The sequence below is a fragment of the Talpa europaea genome (assembly GCF_964194135.1).
Source record: "Talpa europaea genome assembly, chromosome: 12".
Classification (NCBI taxonomy): Eukaryota; Metazoa; Chordata; class Mammalia; order Eulipotyphla; family Talpidae; genus Talpa; species Talpa europaea.
The window spans coordinates 23,647,235-23,670,402 of NC_140079.1; the positions used below are offsets into that span (position 1 = coordinate 23,647,235).

Below are 23,168 nucleotides of genomic sequence, written 5' to 3' on the forward strand. Positions count from 1 at the left end.
AGAAAGATGGTAGCAGGAAATCATTCCACAGTGACTGAATTCATCCTCGCTGGGCTAACAGAAAAGCCAGAACTTCAGCTACCCCTTTTCTTTGTCTTCCTAGGAATCTATGTGGTCACGGTGGTGGGGAATCTGGGCATGATTATACTGATAGGGCTCAGTTCTCATCTGCACACCCCCATGTACTATTTCCTCAGCAGCCTGTCCTTCATTGATCTTTGCCAATCCACGGTCATTACCCCCAAAATGCTGGTGAACTTTGTGGCAGAGAAGAACATCATCTCCTACCCTGAATGTATGACTCAGCTCTACTTCTTCCTTGTCTTTGCTATTTCTGAGTGCTACATGTTGGCAGCAATGGCCTATGACCGCTATGTTGCCATCTGTAGCCCCCTGCTCTATAATGTCATCATGTCTTATCAGGCTTGTTTCTCTCTAATTCTTGGAGTGTATATTATAGGCCTGGGTTGTGCATTTGCTCACACAGGCTGCATGTTTAGAATACATTTCTGTAAATATGATGTGATCAACCATTATTTCTGTGAACTTATTTATCTCCTGAAGCTCTCTTGTTCTAGTACCTATGTCAATGAATTACTGATTTTAATCTTTAGTGCCCCCAGCCTGACCATCCTTAGCTCCTACATCTTCATCATTGCCAGCATCCTCCGCATCCGTTCCACTGAGGGCAGGTTCAAAGCCTTCAGCACCTGCAGTTCCCACATATCAGCTGTGACTATTTTCTATGGATCTGCTGCATTCATGTACCTGCAATCATTACCTGTCAAGTCCACAGATCAAGGGAAAGTGTCCTCTGTGTTTTATACTATTGTTGTGCCCATGCTGAACCCTCTAATCTACAGCCTGCGGAACAAGGATGTCAATGTTGTCTTGAAGAAAATATTAGAGAGAAGACGATGCCTGTGAACAGAAACAGAATCCAGATGAAGATTTATTAGTTTTAAGCCATTTGCTACTATACTGTGTGAACCGTATGTTTCCTTTTAGTCCATTTGTAAATTTTTTCTCACTTGGTAGGATTTTATTGACATTGTTTGCTATTTCCATGAGCTTTTGATGCCATTTCTCTTTGTATTTCCTGTCATAAGTATCACTGAAACATATACTGCAAAAATACTATGGATGATCTTGATACATGGCCCTACTAACGCTATCACCATCATATCCTTCCCTGTTATTCTGTGCAGTTGATAAAAAAATCTTCAATCATAATGAAAATTACCAACCATCTTTTATCCAGTCAAAACCAACAAAAGATCATGGCAATATAATGACTGCGTCTTTAGTTTTTCCACATTACTAGTGCAAAACCTTTTTTCACATTACTAGTGGAAAATCTTTTTTTACCCAATACCTTTTATTTACCATGTTATTTCCTCTATTTATAACTAAAGATATCACAAATCTGAGTTACAGACTCCTGAATACATTGTCCATATCTCCCTGCTTTGAGGTCTGTTAGACCAGGTGTAAGTGCTTGCTTACTGTCCAAATCCATACCAGACTATAATCTCCATCAAGGTAGACCCCTTACACATATGGTTCAATGCCATATGTCCAGGTAATAGAATGCCTGCTACCTAGTCCTCAGTACTTTCCATAGCATTATTTTCCTCATAGAATATTTAGATGAAAATCAGTATGTCTCCTACACAGACTTTACCCATTAACCCCTTCAATTCCTAATCCAGTCAAGCTGACACATAGAGTTAACCATCACAATGAAAATGCTAGAAGGCACAAAATGCACTCCTCAACAATTATTCATAAGATTCAGCTCCCATTGCTCATAAACAATCTTGCTAACATACTTTTATATTGGAGTTTTGACTTTCCTGCTTCACTATTCTTAATTTTCTGCTCCCGATTCCTAGATGTTGGTTAGTACATAATTCCACTTTAAAAACAGCTTGCCAATACTGTGCAGAATTGAAGATAAGCATTCCTATACCCCAGCAATTCTGTTCCATAACATTAAATGTAGAATAAAAGAATATTCTTAGCATTGTTACAGACTCATCTCTATGAAAAGGGGAGGAGCTGGCAGCACATTGAAGGGGCACAATTTTCCTTGTCTCCATTTACAGGTAGCTGCTTTGGGTTACAAATCCCAGTATGCCATGAAACAGACTTCCTGAGCCTGGGAGTTCCTGGGTACTAGCAGTGGAGATGAATAGACTATGCAACATGGAAGGCAGGCAGGCCTATTCTCTCGCATTTCCTGTTTCAACTTGTACTTAGGGACTTGAAAGAGACACATGGAGGATAGGTAGAGATTCCTGGAGGAGATAATTGGAAAAGTATCTACTATTTTTAGTAGTCCTCAAACTACTGAAAATGGAGCTTCATATGACCCAGAAGTTCCGCTCCTATGTATCTATCAAAAAGACACAAAAATGTTAATTCAAAAGGATACCTGCACCCCTATGTTTATTGCAGCACTATTTACAATAAGTAAAATATGGAAACAACCCAAATGCCCAAAAATAGATGACTGGATCAAGAAAATGTGGTATATATTCACAATGGACTATTACTCAGCAATCAAAAAAGATAAACTCATGCCATTCTCAGCAACATGGATGGAGCCAGAAAGGATTATGCTCAGTGAAGTTAGCCAGAAAGAAAAAGCAAAAATATCAGATGGTTTCACTTACAGGAGGAGTGTAGGGGAACCAAATAAGGGATAAGAAAAAAATAATTATAATAAATTAAAAAACAATATAACAAGCAATATAAATCAGAGACATTCTGCGGGGGAGAAAGAGGGATCAAAACAGGGGCAGGAAGAGCACAAAGGATTTTGGTGATGGTGTACAGGTGAATTGGTGGTGGGAATTTTACAGGAACTATACTTGAGAGGAGAAAGTGTGCACTGTACAAAAAGGAAGAATGATGTAAAATATATATATATATAATGTTTTTGTGTTAATATAAATAGAGTATAGTAAGAATAAAATCTCAACTCCCAATTAAAGATATAGAATCTACTTCTATGAGCAAGATCATTTAGCTCAGTTATGAAGGGATACATGGGCAGGGAAATAGTCTACAAGCTTACTAAATATTAGAATTCCCTTAAAAGAAGGAATTAAATAAGGGGAAACAGGCTGTGACTTCTGAATAAGGTGTTGGAAAGGAAACAAGACTAAATGGAGTCACTCATGCCAAGTCCCATCAAGACATAATATCACATTTAATCACCATTTCTGCCTCACCCAATAGTGGACATTGAAACAGATCACTCTGGAGTTTCCAATTCAGCACTGATAAGTAATCTTCATGACAAGAAGTCCTGCCCTCCACTAAGGGGAGGAATATTTGCCTGAAAAAAAATTTTCTTTTAATTACCACCCCATCCTCTTTCTGACCATAAAAATCTTTCATTTTACACAACTCCTTACAGAGTCTTTCTGTTAGCTAGATGGGATGCTACCTGATCCACTATTCATTTAATAATGTCCACCAGATCTCTAAATTTATTTAAATGAATTTTGTTTTTTAGCAGAGGCAAATATGATGTAACTTTTCCTTTATCTTACACTTTAATCTGATTAGGCTCTTGGGGATCATCTTCAGAAAGTGTAATTTCTCTATCACTGTGGGACCTACTGACTCAGACATAATATGATCTTGAGAGACTTGTCTCTCTCTGGAATACAGTCTAGTGCCATAAATCATTCAAAGAGTAGTACAGAATGACAATGTTCGTAAGAGTGTGGCGAAGACTTCAGCTCTGGAGAGTCAATCTGTGACTCTCCCTCACAAATGGGCAACTTCTTTCTCTATCAAGCATTTTTGAAGTCAGTTAAGGTTCAGTGGACAGTGTGTAAGGCACAGTGTCTTCTCTCCACAGTCTCTTCCCTCCATTTACTTTTAAGACAAATTATTTTTATTTTGTATGACTAAGGGTGTAAATATCTTTATGTTCTTACAGAGGTATGCTTCTATGTAAGAGGTTTGATTGTTGCTTATAAAAACATGAAACCAACACATCCAACAAAAGACTTCCCAGTTTTACATCAGTTTCACACTTTGGAGTTCTGCATTCTTTTTTGCAGTCCAGCATTCTGACCAAGATGAAGAATCTTTCAGTGGTGACTGAGTTTATCCTGCTGGGCATACCACACACGGAGGACCTGAAGACCATGCTTTTTGTCATGTTTTTGTCCTTCTACATCTTCACTCTCATGGGGAATCTGCTCATCCTCCTGGCAATTATCTCCTCCACTCGACTGCACACCCCCATGTACTTCTTCCTGTGCCAGCTGTCTGTGTTTGACATATTTTTCCCTTCTGTCAGTTCCCCCAAGATGCTCTTCTACCTCTCAGGAAATAGCCGGGCCATCTCCTATGCAGGCTGTGTGTCCCAGCTCTTCTTCTACCACTTCCTGGGCTGCACTGAGTGTTTCCTCTACACCGTGATGGCCTATGACCGCTTTGTTGCCATATGTTACCCTCTACGCTACAAGATAATCATGAGCCACAGGGTGTGTGCCCTCCTGGCCTTTGGGACGTCGTTTTTCGGCTGCATTCAGGCCATCTTTCTAACTACCCTCACCTTCCAGTTGCCCTACTGTGGCCCCAATGAGGTGGACTATTACTTCTGTGATATCCCTGTGATGTTGAAGCTGGCGTGCGCAGACACTTCAGCCCTGGAGATGGTGGGTTTCATAGCCGTGGGCCTCATGCCCCTCAGCTGCTTCCTTCTCATCCTCACCTCCTATACCTGTATTGTTTGCTCTATTCTTCAGATCCGATCTACTGAAGGCCGGCGCTGTGCCTTCTCTACCTGCAGCGCCCACCTCACTGCTATCCTGCTCTGTTTTATGCCGGTGGTCCTCATCTACCTTCAGCCTACCCCTAATCCCTGGCTTAATGCATCTGTTCAGGTCCTGAATAACCTGGTCACCCCCATGCTGAACCCCTTGATCTATAGTCTGAGGAATAAAGAGGTGAAATCATCCCTGAGAAAGGTGCTAATGAGGGTGATCCTCCTTCCGGTGAAGTGACAGAGATCATTAGCTCCAATTTAATGGCATCACAGTGCTTACAAAAAGTATTTCCTTTTATGTGCTAGAGAAAACACAAATTGCCTGCCTTTACATATAAAAAAGCTAAGTTTTAAAGACACAAAGTGAATTGTTCAAGGTCACATAACTAATAAATTATCCTGCCCAGGGAGGATTATGTCCTCCCCAGTGGCTGAAGGGTCTTAACCTACTATCCTTCTTTCCTTGCTTTCCTCTCCTCTTCTTCCTACACCCTCTCTTTCTCCTCCCTCTCCTTTACCCTAGCGCTGTGTCATGATCATCTAACTGTCCCCTTAAGTGTTTGTATTAAATAAGCCCGCATTTGATTGTCTAAGAGTTGTTGAAAAGTGGGAGAGCTTCCAGCACATAGCTTTACTGTCATTCTGTGACTCTGAAATATAAAATGTCGTGTAAAGCAGAGAGACTTCTGAGTGACACCTGAGGCAGGTCTTTTATGAATCTGTGATTCTGGTGTGCTGGCTCACCCACAAATCCTACCTGCTTATATAAGACCTGCACCTAAGGCCTTGAATAAGAACTGAGGGAGGATGAAAGAATAAATATCAAAGATAAATGGGGAAAGAGTCTGGAAGGGGTGACTGTCTGTTGTTTCCCAGGATTAGAAATGTGAGTTTGAGTCTATAATCACCAGCACATCCATGCAGCAAGGCAAAGTCTTAGATGCTATCGTTCTATGGTCTAAAGGTGGTGACTTCAGGGCTCTCCCCCTAACACTCCCTTGTTCTTTTGCTCAGGGAATATAGCATGAGAAATGTGCTATTCCAATCCAGATGGCAATTTGAAGGGAAGAAAGGACAGTGGGAATATGAGGAGGTGATGCAAAGAGAAGGGTCTGAGGCTCAGGCAAGTCTCTCTCTTTTCTTTTTAGGAACAGAGTTAAGTCAGGGAATCTGCCAGACAGAACCATCCACCACATTGCATTTGGGGCCAGAGTTTAAGGCAATAAGATGATGAACATTTTTAAAGGGGAGAATTTTCTGCTCTCTCTTAAATTCAGTGCCTTTTATTCTCTATAGCAGAAGTACTCCTAGAATCTTCGACTGGAAAAATGAATTCTCTTCATATAAAATCCTTTTAAATTTCATTTTTATGTAAAACCTGCCTTATGCTACACAGCATCAGGTCTCCACTTCTATTTTGAATAAGGCTTTGCAAAGTCATTGTGCTAGAGTAAGTTTGGCAAAACATTTTCTAAGAGTGAAAGTAATAGGTTCAGGGAGGAGAAGACATGTACAGAGTTGACTTTGTTGACTGGTGAAGCAGAACCTCGGTATCCTCATATCTGTCAGCTCTTTTGCTCCCATTAAGTGTCTCCAGAGCCTTGGGGTGGATTCATATTCTGGCCTTGGGATAGTTCTTCAGTGCTAGACATAGTCCTTGTCTTCTAAAGAGATTTTATCACACAGAGGAAATATGACAGTGGTCATTGAGTTTCTAGGGTAGAGGACTGCAGAGGAGGGAGGGAGCTATTCAGAGAAAGTGCTCCAGAAATCTACATGGGGTCCTATTGAGTGAATCACTAAATATTAATTTATGAGCACATAAGGCTATAATTCTACAAAGCTAAGCAAATATACTGTTGAAATAATTATAACAAATATGGAGCTGTAACCAAAATTTTGCAAGTACTTAGAGTTGGAAATCATTTGAGTTCAGAGAAAATAGAAATATTTTGAACTGAATAAAATGAAATAGAACATAAAATTGTAAAGTTTTATATGTAATTGTAAATATTTATATAAAATTGTAATGTTTTTTATATGTATATGAACACATATCTGAATGTGTGTATGTATATATATGTAACAACTCTACCATAAAGCATAGGGGTGGTGGTGGTGGCACTGACATACAAGATTTTAATGTATCTATATTTTATATAAAGTAGTATGAGAGAGATGTGGAAATTTAAGGATGAATATCATCCTGTGAATATTGGGGCAAAATTTTGCTCACTCCCTTTTGTAGTCAGTATAGTCAGTACATATGCTTGATAGTCATATGCAGTATAGTGAGTACATATGCTTGATATAGTGAGTACACACACACACTTTGTCTTTTCTACAGTTTTTTTCTTATTCCCTAGCCATTTATTGTAAAATGTGTTGCTTGCATTCTTGATTCTGTTTTTATTGGTTTTTTTTGTGTGTGTTCATTATTGGGTGATCTATTGTTCTGAGCTCATATTTCTTGAAATTTCATTTGGGGGAATTTCTCTAATTTTATATAAATGATATCTATAATGTAAACTTCTGAGTGTCTGGATTCTTTCACTTAGCATGATGCCTTTGACATCTTCCATGTTTTGGTGTGTGTTTGAAGCTCCCTTCTTTTTATTGTTGAGAAATATGCCTGCTCATGGACATAGCACAATTTATTCACTTGATAAAAATTTTAGTTTCCAGTTTCTAAATAAAACTACTGGCACATTTTTATATAAGTTTTTGTGTATGTTTTAATTTCTGATATATAGACACAAATATAACATTTTTGCATTTTATGTGAATATATATTTAACTTTATAAGAAGAATAACTGTTTTCCAAAGTGGTCATGCCATTTTACATTCCATTTACATTTATATTCCCACTAGTGATGGTTGAGATTTCTGTTTGCATGCTCACAGGTGGAACTATTCACCCTGTTTACTGTAATTCTTTGTATTATGTCAGTGCTCAGAAATGTCTGTTACATGATAATAGCACATTTTTACATATGTGTATAATACATATTTTATACCTCCACCACCTATGAGGGTAAAAAAGTGAGGAAAGTTCTATTTCTTAATTCTATATATTTTTCCCTATGTGATAATTCTCACCCAAACTCAATAAAATACCGACAATTTAAACATGATTTCAAAAACACAAAATTGCTAATGTGGAAATTAACTTATGTCAACATCCGCATGTATTTGAAATTTTTCAGTAATAAAGAGGGAGAGTGCTGGGTCAAAGCTTTAGTATGAAAAGAAGAAGGGGAAGGATAGCATGTTGATCCAGTTGCAAATTTGCAGCAGTAAAATAAACACTTAGAGACCTTAGGAAAGTAGGAGATGTGATAATGCTATTGCTGGTAATTCTGCCAGAAATCATGGCTTTGTTCAAGCAATTTTGCACTAGGAAACACTACGGGATTACAGGCTAAATTAGATGGAAGATGAATCCCATATCAGGGATCAGCTGATAATCTTTTTAAATGTAATTGTGTCTTGAAATAGATGAACTAAAGATATGTCTACCTCAAAAGGTAATCAGCTATAAAATATACAGAGTTTATAGGGAGGCAAAACAAGAGAAGAAAGAGCAGACATGGCATATTCATGGTGGAAGTCACATACTCTGCTCTTCCTCCTCTGATGGCCACTGCCTTATATACCTTGGAAAACCAGCTCCCTGGCCTCTGCTGGGAAAGGAACCCAAAGGAGAACACAAGGTATTATGGGTTCTGTAGTTTTATTATCTACTTCAAATCTGACCTCATTTAAATAGGGCTCTGAATATTGACATTGACAGATATCACTAAGGGAGTGCTTACCTTACCCAATAAAAGATATCACTAAGGGAGTGCTTACCTTATCCAATAAAAGAAAAAATAAAATTCTGTTATAATAAAGCAGTAGCTAACACAATAACACAATAGATCACTCGTATTAAGTTTTACATTAAACTCATGGCATTCATCAACTATTTAATCCCTACAGTATTTCTTTGAGGCAGGGATGTGTCTCATCTTATAGATACATAAGCTGAGGTTGATAAATTCAGTTGATGTGCTTAAAGTTATACTTCTAGTTAATGGAAAAACTGGGATTTGTCCCCAAAGATATGTCGTATTCAAAACATGGTCTCTGCACTGCTATTGTGAAGGCAACAACATACAATGTGTGATTTTTAATGTTGGCAATTTCTAGTTTCTAGTTCATTCTGAAGTAACAATTTATATATTTAATTTATGTGAATATATATGTTTAACTATTTCCAAGGTGGTCATGCCATTTTATATTCCCACTACCAATGGATGATATTTCTATTTGCATGCTAGCAGGTGGAACTATTCATCCAAAGTGATTACTATAGTTCTTTGTATAATGTTGGTGCTCAACACTGTTAACACTATTACAGTAAAATTCAGGGAAAAGTCCTTGTTTCACAAAACAACTACCATAGCAACCTTTACATGTGAAATAATTTTCAAGTAACTTTTGTTACCATCTACATCATCCTGTGACATCTATGAGAATAGGAATTTTTAGTTAATTAATCTCACAGGTCCTCATTCACACCTTATGTGGAGATCAGACTCTCCCTGGCCTCATTATATCTGATTATTTTACCTCACTGTTTGTCCCCTCCCTTCAGAGTTTTGCAATGTGACAAATCAAATTGATCACTCTGGGAATTAGGTAAAGCAATATTTGGTCGCTGTTACAGTCAATTGTGTTGAATTTTCCTTGGTGATTTAAGGGAAAACCGCGTATACAGACACACACACCCACACCCACCTACACCCACCCACCCACCCACACACACACTCACATCTGCACATATATACCATAGCAGGATCAATGAGAAGAACAATGTTTTTGATCACACACTACAAAATTTTCATCATTTTATAAAATGTCATAAAATCAGAGAAAAATGTGTCATATGTATTAAAATAACAAGTGATTTCTTATAGTCTCTCAGAAATTCAGAAGGAGGTAGAACTGAGTATCACATAAGACATCCCCTTTATGGGTCTTGAAGGAATTATAAGGTGGGAGCCTAACTAGTCTTTATAAAATAATACAAAAGCCAGCAGAAGTACAAAAACTAAATTAACAAAGTTTTCTTTTAGCCATTTCAGTGAGTGTTATTCCTCATTAAAAATTAACAATGGACTTAATGATCTTGTCTGATTTTAGGAAGTGATGTATAGGATTTATTTTGTACTTCCTGTCCAAATTATTTTAAAATTCTGTGAGAACAGAACATGTGCCCAAATACTATTACTAGAATACACTTGTATAACCTGAATTGGTTACAACAAAGACCTGAACATCACTGATGTCCTTTAAAATTGGGGAGGAAGCACCATGGACTAAGGGGGAGGACCATAGATACATTGGTGGAGGGTGTGCTACCATACTAACACATGGGTGAGGGGCGTGTCCTCTACACCCAAAATACAAACAATGCTGTAAACCAACAATACTTCAATTACAAATAAAAAATACTACATATTGTAACAACAACAAAAAAATGTAAATAAAACTTTAACATATCGGGATAGAAAAAAATCTCAACTATGATACCCAATCTTTAGACAATTAGATCATTGTTATAGCTTAGTCTTACCAATTAAGTAGTACTAGGGTGAGTGCTCAAAGACTAGCCTCTGTTAATGGTTGAAGTGGACTCTACCTATATTATGTTTTTATTGTGAAGAAATGCACATGTTTATTATTTTAAAGTGAACAATTCAGCGGCACTTAACCCATTTACAAATTTTTGCAACCTTCACAAATCCCTATGTCCATAACATTTCATCCATCCAAAAGGATAAGCTGCTAAGTAGTGATTCTCCTTTACCTCTTTCCTGGGAGACACTAATCTGCTTTCTGTCTTGATGGATTTACCTATTGTGCATGACTGATGTAAATGGAATCATAGTAGATATACCCTTCTGTGTCTGGCTTCCTTCACTTAGCATAATGTTTTCAAGGTGTATGTATTTAAGAACATTGTCTATCTTGTACTTTTTATGATTAAATAGAAACTTGGAAATCAAGGAGAATTAATATATCACTTAGCATTTTTTGACCTCAAATTTTTTTTGATAAAAGACATCCTTCATAGCCTGTGGAGTGCAATAAAATAACACATGAGTCTACAAGTCCAGATTAGTCTGAGTTGCCAGATTTACAAGTAAAAATAGAGGCTATTCAGGCACATATTAAAAAAAAAAAAACTAGCAACAACAAATGTTGGCGAGGATGTGGAAAAAAAGGAACTCTCCTGAACTGCTGGTGGGCGTGTAAACTGGTCCAACTGCTATGGAGAGCTGTGTGGAAATTCCTCAGTCTGCTAAAGAGGAGTTTCCACATGATCCAGCTATTTCACTCCTAGGTATTTACCCAAAGGACACAGAAAAATTAATTCATAAGGGCACCTGCACCACTATGTTTATAGCAGCACTATTTACAATAGGTAAACTATGGAAACAATCCAAATGCCCAAAAATAGATGACTGGATCAAGAAGATGTGGTATATATACACAATGGAATATTACTCAGCAATCAAAAAAGATATACTCACGCCATTTGCAGCAACGTGGATGGAGCTAGAAGGGATCATGCTCAGCGAAATAAGCCAGAAAGAAAAAGAAAAATACTGGATGGTTTCACTTGTAGCAAGGATTTAGAAAATCTAAATAAGGGACCAGAAAAAATACTGATTCTAATAAAGTAAAAATCAAAATCAACAAGCAACTATACCAGAGATACACTACGGAGGGTGGGGGAGGGGAGAAGGGAGTAGGATCAAAACAAGGGGTGTAGAAATTGTATGGGTACTATAACCAAGATGAAAATGCATACATTGTACAAAAATGAAAAATGATGCAAAAAAATATAAAATTTAAAAAAGAAATTGAAAAAAAGAGGCTATTCAGTTAAACTTCAATTTCAGATAAGCAAATAATTTTTAGTGTAAGTCTCTCTCAGATATGATTTATTTAAAATTCAAATTTAACTGGTTTACTCCTTCCACTAGTTACAGATGAAGATGAGCAGTAAGAATAAAATGAAACCATCACTGCCATCAAAATAATAAACATTTTTGTCACCTCCAAAATTTTCTCCTGCCCTCCCCCAATTGTAAAATCTTTTTGGCATGGCTCTGTAAAATTGAGAGAAGGGACATATTTTTTTTTTTATGGTTTCCCACTCTGAAAGCTTGAAGGACAAGGTGTTGCTGTAAGAAGCCATTTAAAGGGTCTGTCAAGTGCTAAAATACAGTATGTTAGAGTCCATGAGAGTTGAGAGCAGAGTGGGAGACATCTGCAGTAACAACATTTAAGGGTCTGAGTAGCAGAGGCTCTGGGCTCTGAAGCCTGCTTGCAGATGAGGCAGAGACATGGCAGAGGTGAGTATAACTGAATTTGAGTCCAAGATGCTGGCAAGACTTCCTGGGGGAAGTGGCCAGCTGGCAGTTTAGAATACACAAACAGTTAGAAAATTTGGGATGGAGACAGATATTGGAATGATCCTCTCAGGGATGACATATTAGTTTTACTTTGAATTAATCATTTTTATAGGCATGCAGCCTATGTAAAACATTCAAAAGATACAAAGTTGTGTTCCTTAGAGTTTCCAATTTCAAAGCTGACTTCTAGATATAGATCATTTAAAGGAGGCCTGTAATATGAATCTAGCAGCTAAGGAATTGGGACCTCCTGGATCATGGGTTGATCAGTGTAGTACCCTAAAGCATTAAGTCTCTTGTGGCACCTTGAAAACAAACCAACCAAAAAATCAAACCTGCTCTTTCTCCAGAGTCCTTGACCCTCATTAATAGTAAACTAAGCGGGACTCATGGGAATTATCTCAGATTTTTTATTCTCCCTTACAGCCCTCTGTCCATTCATCTGATTCATTTCATATTTTATTTTTTTTTATCTGACCATTTTTTATTTTTTTTAATAAATTTTATTGTTATATTCCCCATACAATTGCAGCCCCCCCATTCTGACCCCAATCCCTCCCCTCCCGCCCCCGCCCCCCTAAAAGTGTCTCTGGTTCATAGTTTTTTGTTGATTTTGAAGGGACATATCTTGAGTTTTATTACCTATCAGGGAGAGAGAAAGATGGGGGAAGTCTCCAACACCCCTGGACTTTCACTGCACTACCTGAGGTATGGGTTTCCTTCTCACCCCATTGGAGGGCTGATACCACCATCTCTTATGTGACACTTGTTACAGTGTTTTGAGGCCACAGGTAAAGTAGGTCCTTAACTTAATTACAAGGTCCTTAACTTAATTACAACTGGAAAGATCCTTTTTCTAACCAAGGTAATATTTGCAAGTCCCAAGAATTAGGATTTTATGTATTAAGGTAACCATTATTTAACTTACTACACCATGAGACAGTTGGGATAGCATGTGCCTTTACGATGCAAGTTTTTACAGTATAAGCATGATGTTACTTGATCCTTGAAACCATTAGATTATGTTCCATGACCAAATGACCAGGCTGATTAATCCAGAAAGTGTAAACTCTACAAGCAGGGAGTTTAGATTCTGTGGTTTCACTGCCTCTCCCCCTAGACCTGGTTTACCTAAGAGTCTCTATGGTATTATAATAGTACAACCAGAAATGACCATCTGTTGCACTCGTCTTACTTAGGGATAGCCCTGAAAAACAATGATGAAAAATAACGATCCCTAGAGTTATCACTTCAGGTAGTATAGGAAAGATATCTTAAGGTATACAGTCAGCTAATATTCACTTGTTTATAGAATGTGTCATGTATGGCTTTAATATCCAACAAAATATTACCACCAACCACAGGGCACATCTTACTGAAAAGAGCACAGTCCATGGAATTTCCATGGGCAGATCTAAAAATAGCTGGAGTGATATCCCTGTGACTGAAGACATCAGGATGTTACAATGAAGGACTTCCCTATTTGAGCCTACACCAAGAGTATAGAAAAATCATACACATAGATATCATCTTGGAGAATGGCCATGTTAGAGGGTGGTTTGGGAAAAGACTGAGCAATAAAACTAAACTATTTTGCCCAAGACAAACTACTAAAGTTTCATTTAAATCTACAGTCAGCAAACTTTTTCTGTAAGGGCCATGTGATAAATATGCTATACTTTGAGGCCATTCAGTCTCTGCTGTAATTTTTCAACACTGCCATTGTAGCAGTAAAGGCGTCATCTATTATATATTAAGGAATGGATGTGGTTGTGTTCAATAAAACTGTTGACAAAAATAGGTGGCAGGCCATCCAAATGACTAGACAAAAGTTCAGATAGAATTGCATTAGATGAACCATTCTTGAGAATGATCAGGACCATTATAAAGAATATAAATATTTTCAATTTTCTCTCCACATATGAATTAATTTGAGTGAGCGTATGATCCCACTATATTTATTTTGACTCTGAGAACATGAAAGACCAGAATATCACAGAAGAAATTATGACATATTCCATACTTAGAGGTCTGAGTACTTAATAGTGTCATCCAAACTAAAATAAAGTATGCTCAACAAAATATTACCATCCTATGTATTTTTTTTTGTGCAATATAAACTGTCAGGACCTCAGTTATATTCCCTCATCACCCCATATCTATTGCAGGCACCAGATCTCTCTGCCTGAGAACTTATCCTGACCTTGCAAAATGTAGGATGAAAGTGGCTAAGAGTTAAAGTTCCTGAGAGAAATCCAGATCAAGTGACAGAGGAAGTTAGAAGTAAATATTGCAGGTTCACTCAGCCATTGAGTAAAAAGACTGAACCAATGCCAAAAGTCTCTGTGGGGTATTTTCCCCAAAGGTAATCTGTTCATTAATACACCTGTATTGTCATTTCCTGTCCTGTTTCGCATATCCTTCTAATTAGACCTTTCCTTCTTTCCTACAATAACTTCTAGCACTGGAATTCTAGCCTCAGGTCAACTTTTGGGAGAAATCAACATTTGCCCTTTGGTTTCTCTACATTCATTCTCATTCATATTCTCTCTCTCTCTCTCTCCTCCCACCCCAACCCATCATTAGTGGTGTTCACAAATATCTGATTCTCTTCTCTGAGATCTTGGTAGTATTGCAACTACCCATATTTTAGGAATAGCCACTTTTAACATATTCTTTCCCCATCCTGTAGAGTGACATTTCAACATGGAGTTGTTTGTTTCCTCAGCATAAACTAGCTTTTTTCTTATAGAAATGGAAATCATCACATGACTTTTTACCAAGAATGGTAAGAGATATAGCAAACATATTAAAAATGCATTTCTTATTTAGGTCACTCCACTTAATGAAAATAAATAAAACACTGTAATTCTTACCCTTCTTAAACTGAAGAATCTTAGGTTACAAATTCAAAATTTAAATTTTATATTTCATGATTATGTGAAAACTAATAAAGTCCAATTACAGGTCATTTAGAGAGTTATTTGCTACTCTATTGTTGCCTATCTTTGGGTTTTTGTTGTAAACTTTGATCACACTGAGAAATGGAAAAGGCACCATATTCCAATGCATGCAGCAAATTTACTTAGTTATCCAATGGATGGTGGACAGCTGAGTTGTCACATATGTGAAATAGTACAGGATTATCTTAATCAAAAAATCTGTATCAGAGCATTAACTAAATATTCATAATGTGCAGGTCCTACTGTAGCTATGAATATAAACATTATTACCATTTAGAAGAATATTGATATGTATTGAAAATGTTTTAGCAAATGTTATGTTAATTGTTATCATGATATTTGGATATACACAAATAATCATTCAGTCAAAATAATGCATTTGGGTCCTCCCTGGTGGTGCATGGGGTTAAGATGCAACCTATGAATCTCTCACAGTCATTGCAGCATGAGTTCGATCCCTGGCCAGGGAGCTACCCACATGGCGCAGCAGACCTCTCCTGACTCGCCTGCTGCTCCCCTCAGCAGTGTACTTCAATCTGCCTGTTCTGTTCCCCGCTCTGTCTCTGGTGAATCCTCTCACCCCCCGCAACTCTGGCCTGTATCCCAGTTCTTGTATGCATATATAAATCTTAAAAAAAAAAATGCATTTGGAGGAATTAAATGGTATGTTAAAAGTACTTGTTTAACCCAAAAAGAAGGAAGTAAGGGGGACCCAAATGAGCAAAAGAGACGAGACATATGGGAAACAGTGAAGAATGTCACAGATGAATCAAATTATGTAAACAATTATATTCGATGTGAATTGACTAAATGCTCCAATCAAAAAAGTAAAGATTTTCCTATTTGTGACAATATGAATGACAATGGAGAGGGGTAGTTTTCACAAAGTCAGAAAAAGAAAAACAAATAGCAATGATTTCACTTGGATGCAGAATGGAAAGAAACTAAGCAAAGGAACACACAAATTCCAAGTGTCACAAAACACTGGGGCTCCAACTGCAGAACTGAGACTTCCAGACAGGTGGGGGCTAGGATTTGGGGGAAGGTGGAGGGAGTCCAGTGGCCTTTGGGGAGGGTTTTGGTGTTTTGGTGGTGGGTATGGTGTGGCAGCATTTATTTGAGGAGGTGTGAACCTGGACTCCTCAACTTACAGTGCTGGAAACCAACATTATGTAAACTGAAAAAATATAAAGATTTTCAGCTGTATTAGGGAAAAAAAAAAAAACAAGGTTCAATTATATGCTATCTGAAAGAGACACACTTTAGATGCAAGGGTACAAATAACTTGAAAGTAAAATTTTTCAAAGATTTACAGTGCCCAGTTATTCTAATAGAGTTGATGTGTCCTTATTGACACAAGACAAAGTTGTTTGGTCCATCTGAGCTGTCAAGTAGACATGTTCATAGTCACCCCATATAATCCCCTTAACACTGTAAGGTATGTTTTCCTCATCCTGATTTGAAATTTGTATCTCCTCTTTTTCCCTGATTATTCTGGTTAGTTTTTAAAATCAATTTTATTAATTTTTTCAAAGAACCCATTTTTAGGTTTTCTTTTACTATTGTTTTTCTCATCTAAAGTTCCTTTAGTCTTTTTCTCTTTTTTTTTTTGTGTACGTGTGTGTGTTTATGTGAGCGTGTGGTCTAACACACCATCCTCTGTCAGTATCGTCTTTTTCTTTGTTATTGCCTCCCTTCTGCTTCCTTTGGCTTAATTTGATCTCTCTCTAGTGGTAGCTGAAAGCATTGATTTGACTCTTTCTTGCTATAATACCATAAATACTATAATGTAATACCATACATTTCTCTGAACACTCCACCAAATCTCATCAAAATTTGAAATGTTACACTTTTATTTTTACTCAGTTGAAATTATTTTCGAATGTTCCTTATGATTTCCCCTTTTCATATATCAATATTTAGTACATTCCTCTTTAATCCTTAATTATCTCATCTATAAAAGAAGATAAATGAGATTATTATCTAATTTCCTATAAAAGGATTCACTTGTGAAAAAGAAAAGATAAAGAGGGGCTCTGAATTCTTTTTCCAAAAAATTCTGTTTTTGTCAAACTTCTTGCAAAATCAGCCATTCAAATAGACGAGATTCTTGTAGTGCCTCTCATGTACTCACTACTTATCCATACATTACTTTTATTTTGTAACCTACTATATATTTGACTGTTAGGATTGTTTATGCTATAGCTTTAATTAATGGGGTGAAGCCACACTGAAAATGGGAGTTAATATTGCCTTTAACAGAGGCTCCATGAAAAGCAGATTAGTTAATCTCAGAGATCCGACTGGTGGCTTTCTGTGCTGACATAAATTGCAATTATATCATCTTCCTGTAATATTTGCAAGAAAAAAAAAATGTTCATCCTATGTGGTCACTGGGGGAAAGAGGAGTGAGTTACAAGCTATGTTTGAATATCCAGGGCCACTGTGGTGTCCTGATTTGAGGCAATACAGTAAGACAGAAAAAAAGCGGGATACACATAAATTGTAAATGAAGAAGCAAAACTGATCCTACAGATTATGTCCCTTTTTACACAAAAAACACAAAGTTAACACCAGTACTTCAGTTTAGCATCATTTCAAGACAGAAGGTCAATATACAAAACACAACTGAATTCTAAGATTCTAGCATCTGATAATTAGTAACTACGTATTTAATATTTTTATGATGGGCCCTCCCTGGTAGAAGAGTGCAGTGCTGTGAAGCTGTCTGCAGCTGGCCAGGGAGACACCCACATGGCGCAGAAAACCCCTCCTGTGTTGCCTGCTGCTCCCCTCAGCAGTGTTTTCAGTTGTCTGCCTGTTCTGCTCCCCGCTCTGTCTCTGGTGAATTCTCTCACCCTCCGGTGCCTCTGACCTGTACCCCAGTTCTTGTATAAATAAAAATCTTTAAAAAAACCTTAAGAAATATTTTTATGATGATGTCAAAAAATGACAAAAAAACATTTAATAAAAGATGTAAATCCTCTATTCTGAAACCCATAAATTATTACTGAAGGAACAAAGCTGATTTCTAACATCATTATAAAGTAATTCCAATCAAACTAGTAATTTTGGCATAAGGTTTGATACACATATCAATGGAATTAATTTGCCTATAGAAATATGTGCAGCCACATCTAAAATGATTTTTCACAAACATGCTAAAGTAATCTAATGGAGAAAATTTTACAATATGTTTACACAAGAAATATAGGGGTTGAGGGCTTGCAGGACCAGACTGCTTATTATGCAAACACTTTAGAATTCTTAACTGTATTGACAACTTTTACTTTGCTTGGCTTAATGAACCAGGAAGAAACTGGTTTCCCACATAGTAAATGAGGATATGAGGTGGCAACACTTTTTGGCAAGTGTTTGCATAAGAAGCAGTCTTAATTCAAAAGGGCACATGCACCTCTAGGTTTATAGCAGCATTATTTACAATAGCTAAGCTTTGGAAACAACCCAAATGCCCCAAAATAGATGACTGGATCAAGAAAATGTGGTACGTATACACAATAGAATATTACTCAGCAATCAAAAAGATAAAGTCATGCAATTTGCAGCAACATGGATGGAGCTGGAAGGGATCATGCTCAGTGAAGCCAGAAAGAAAAAGAAAAATATTGGATAATCTCACTCATAGCAGGAATTTAGAAAATGTAAATAAGGGATCAGGAAAAAGACTAATAAAGAAAAAATCAAAATTAACAAGCAACCATAAACCAGACACACACTAATGGGGATGGGGGGAGGAGAGAAGGGATTAGGGACAAAATAAGGGGGGGTGGGTATTGTAGGGGGAATATAACCAAAATGAAGATGCATACACTGTGGAAAAATGAAAAATGATATAAGAATTATATAAAATAAAATATAAGAAAGAAAAAATCTCACCAGATGAGATAGAAGAAAAATGAGATAAAATTTGAAGGGCAGGGTCTCTCTGGTAGCACAGGGGTTAAAGACAGCGCTATCAAGCTATTGCCAGCCACTGCAGCACAAGTTGGATCCCAGGCCGGCCAGGGAGCAACCCACAAGATGCAGCAGCCCTCTCCTGCCTTGTCCACTGCTCCCCTCAGCAGTGTATTTCAATAGATCTGCCTGTTCTGCTCCCCACTCTGTTTCTGGTGAATCCTCTCACCCCCAATACCTCTGGCTTACATCCTAGGTCTCGTATGCATAAATAAATCTTTTAAAAAAAATGAATGATAGGAAGCAAGGATATAACTAGATTCTGCCCATCTTTTTATGGTTTGTAAAGCTCTCCTGTAGGTATAATTTCATTTGGTTCTCAGGCAGCTTCTCTCAGTTGACTGAACAGAGAAACAACAGAATGACTTTCAGGACAGTATTTATTACAATTTATTGAATATGTTCAATTACTTTAAAATTATCAGTGTAGAAGGGTCAGTGGGAGTGGGAGTTGATTAGAAAAGTCATTAGAAAAATCCTGGAATCTAAGGGAAGGAAGGAGGCTTAACTCATGAACTTGCAACTTTCTTGTCTCTGTCAAGACCACCTTTTACAGTAAAGAGATGTAGAAATTGGAAGCATTGTATTCTAATTTTCTTCCATTGCCAAAGGATTTGTAATGCACAACACAGCCATCAGGTAATCAAATTATCTAAGTTAGCCATTTCCTAGCTCTGGATGAGGCTACTGAGCTAGTGTGCAAATGGGTCTAATGTTGCCTTCTGTCCTTTCATGGTGTGGGCTTTTAGAATAAAGTTTTTTTTAATATTTTATTTTAGATAATACTTACATCATTTTTCATCTTTGTAAAATGTATGCATTTTCATTTTGGTTATATTCCCCATACAATTGAACCCCCCCTCTTGTTTTGACTCTAGTTCTTCCTCTCCCCCTCCTTCCTAATCCCCACCCCGTGTGTCTCTGGTTTATAGAGAAAAAATGAAAAATGATGTAATTTTGCTTGTTGATTTTGATTATTACTTTGCATTGATTAGTCTTTTTCCTGGTCTCTTACTTAGGTTTTCTAAATTCCTGCTATGAGTGAGACCATCCAGTATTTTTCTTTTTCTTTCTGACTTATTTCGTTGAGCATGATCCCTTCTAGTTCCATCCATGTTGCTGCAAACTGCATGTGTTTATATTTTTTGATTGCTGAGTAATATTCCATTGTGTATATGTACCACATCTTCTTGATTAAGTCATCTATTTTTGGGCATTTGGGTTGTTTCCAAAGCTTAGCTATTGTAAATAGTGCTGCTATAAACATAGGTGTACAGGTGCCCTTTGAAATTAGTTTCTGTGTCATTTGGGAAAATACCTAGGAGTGGAATTGCTGGATCATATGGAAGCTCTATGTTTACGCTTAATGTTTAAATACCTTTGGGGGAATGGTAGTTACTTAAAAAGAGGATTTCTTTGATTTTAACATAATAATTTGACAAAATAAAAATGTCCAATAATGCTATGGCTATTGTCAGTTCTATTTCTCCTCCTCCTTGAATTTACGTATCTATAAAACCCAAAAGTTTGAGACTAGTTGATTTTTTCTTTTTACTTTGTTCTATTTTTCAAGCTAATCAGTTGTACTTCTGTTTGACTTCACACTCAGATCTTCCCACCAGGAAAGAATGAGATGTGCAGAGTATATTACACCGTTTCTGTAATACAGAGTCCTCAGATTACATTAATATTGACATCCAGGTTATGCACTGATCTCCCACGTAGCCTGACTGCATCAAGCATCTGATATTACCTTCATGTGTCCTAATTTTGCTGCAATTTAATAAATAGCTTGTGGACGTCAACTATTGATCTTAGTTATTATGACGTCCATTTCCAAAAGAATAGTTTCCTGTTGATGTTCAAAAAAATTAGGTCTCTAAGCTTGCAGGCTGAGGGCAGGTCCTGACCATGATTAAAACACCATACTCATGACTGTCATTCTTTGGAGTCGAATGGGGCACTCAGCCAGGAGCCTCCCAATGACATTCTTGTCTCTCTATAGAATTTCTATAGTTACTTGATCTGTGGAAGACAAGGGCAAAGGCATTTTGTGGAGCCAGGTTTCAAATGCCAGTCTTCTAAGTCCTAGTTCCATGCTCTTTGGGTAGTTCTTAAATTTTTTCCACTAAGTTTTGCTCACTTTTGGCAGATAAGCAGGAATACTAGGGACAGGGTATGTTCAAAGTTATGCTTAAAGTTGCAGCATTTTTTTAAAGTCCTGTTTCCCAGTAGATACAATTTTTTTTTTTTTAAGTATAAAAGTTGTTGGTTTTCCCCATCATATATTTAAGCAAACTTAGGTCTTTAAGAAAATGAGTCCTGCTTATTTCTTACTTGAAAGTTTTTTTTTTTTCAAGATTTATTTATTCATACATACAAGAACCGGGATACAGGTCAGATGCGCGGGAGGGTGACAGTATTCTCCAGAGACAGAGCAGGGAACAGAACAGGCAGACTGACGAAATACACTGCTGAGGGGAGCAGTGGGGGAGACAGGAGAGGTCTGTCGCGCCATGTGGATTCTCGCCGGCCAGCTGGGATCGAACCCGTGCTGCAGAGAGCTTCACAGCGCTGTGCTCAACTACCTGCGCCACTAGGGGAGGCCCTTGAAAGTTTTTTAAACCTACCTCAAGTTGCTCCCTGTCCACATTTGAGAACTGTTGATACCCTCAAGTATTTAAAAAGTTAGGGATTTATGGGTATGAATGATGTATCCTTCTTAAAAAGACTGTAAACCTGCATACAGAAATGTGTGTCCTTATATATTTAGCTTGATTCTCCATTACAAATAATTGCCAGGGAGCTTATATTAAGATTCTTCTATAAATAGAAAGTGCTATAGTCATCAAACAGATTCCTTTAAACAGGAAATATCTTGTTTGTATTCATTCTAAGAAAATACAAGCCCAGAGATGAAAGCATTCAATCATCTTCAAGTGGGAGGATGGTAGCAAATGAATGTCTAATTAGCAGCGATTTGCATTTTAATTTGTTCACACTGTTAGCTGCTCTCTCTCTCTGATCTTGTGACATGGGAAGGCCAAGATAGTGTCAACACTTCACTGATGAGGACATTCAGGGGTATCCTTCACAAGTGAATCTGGAGCCGGATTTTCCTGTCTCCCAACATACTTAAGAGTCTTAAATGTGGGAGACCAAAGCCATGGCCAGTCCTTGAAATATGGTATCCTGAGCTCATGACAGGCTGATTCTATGAAATCAAATTCTTTCCATTGATTTGCGATTGGATTTACTAGTCAGAGAAATGACTTACATCCATTGCCTATTCAATTAGGTTGTTTACCCTTTTCTTATTAATTTGTGGACCTTCTTTATAAGTATGAAAAAAAGTTATTGACTGGTTCCATGTGTTTCAATTATTTTTTTCCCAGTTAATAGTTTTCCCTTTTACTCTCTATATGATGTATTTTGTTGTGAATTTTATGCAGTTATAAGTTATTTTATAATTATGTTTACTTGAGATTATATAATCTTTTATACTTTTATATTACAGCTATTTTAGATAATATTAGTAAAATGAACAGGTATCAAGGGCTTAATTCAATGATTTTTGATATGCTCACTCAAGTAACTATCATACCTATCAAGATACAGAGGAGTGTTTATAGCCTACTATGGTCTATGGGACTAAAATGAACAGATAATTCGCAATACCTTAGACTGGCAAAAAGTCACATATTTGAAATTAGGACTGAGCCGGAAAATTGTATAAACTTATATTTTCCATAAACATGTGGCATTATAAGAAAATGCTTTGGAATCCAAATCAAACCTTTTTAAATCACAGAACCATTTTAAATTCCCATATTAATTTTTTCATGTGTAATCCTCCAAAATATCCATAAAACTTAAGAAAAAGCATTCCTAGAAATGCTGTAATGGATTTATGGCATTCCTGGAAATGCTGTAATGGATTTAACTAGATTACAGAAAATTTATAA

General features: G+C 37.1%; 2 protein-coding genes across 2 annotated transcripts; both read left to right on the plus strand.

Annotated features, from left to right (window-relative positions):
• LOC311182163 (olfactory receptor 8G5-like) lies at window positions 1-927 on the plus strand (the record flags this gene model as incomplete). The annotated part of the gene is made up of 1 exon (XM_084250760.1): window positions 1-927. The coding sequence occupies exon 1, from the start codon at window positions 7-9 to the stop codon at window positions 925-927; it is 921 nt and encodes a 306-aa protein (XP_084106886.1). The 5' UTR covers window positions 1-6.
• Window positions 928-4,100: 3,173 nt separating this feature from the next.
• LOC311182149 (olfactory receptor 10D1B-like) lies at window positions 4,101-5,033 on the plus strand (the record flags this gene model as incomplete). The annotated part of the gene is made up of 1 exon (XM_084250747.1): window positions 4,101-5,033. One exon carries the CDS (start codon window positions 4,101-4,103, stop codon window positions 5,031-5,033), a length of 933 nt encoding a protein of 310 aa, XP_084106873.1.
• Between the last annotated feature and the right edge of the window lie 18,135 nt (window positions 5,034-23,168).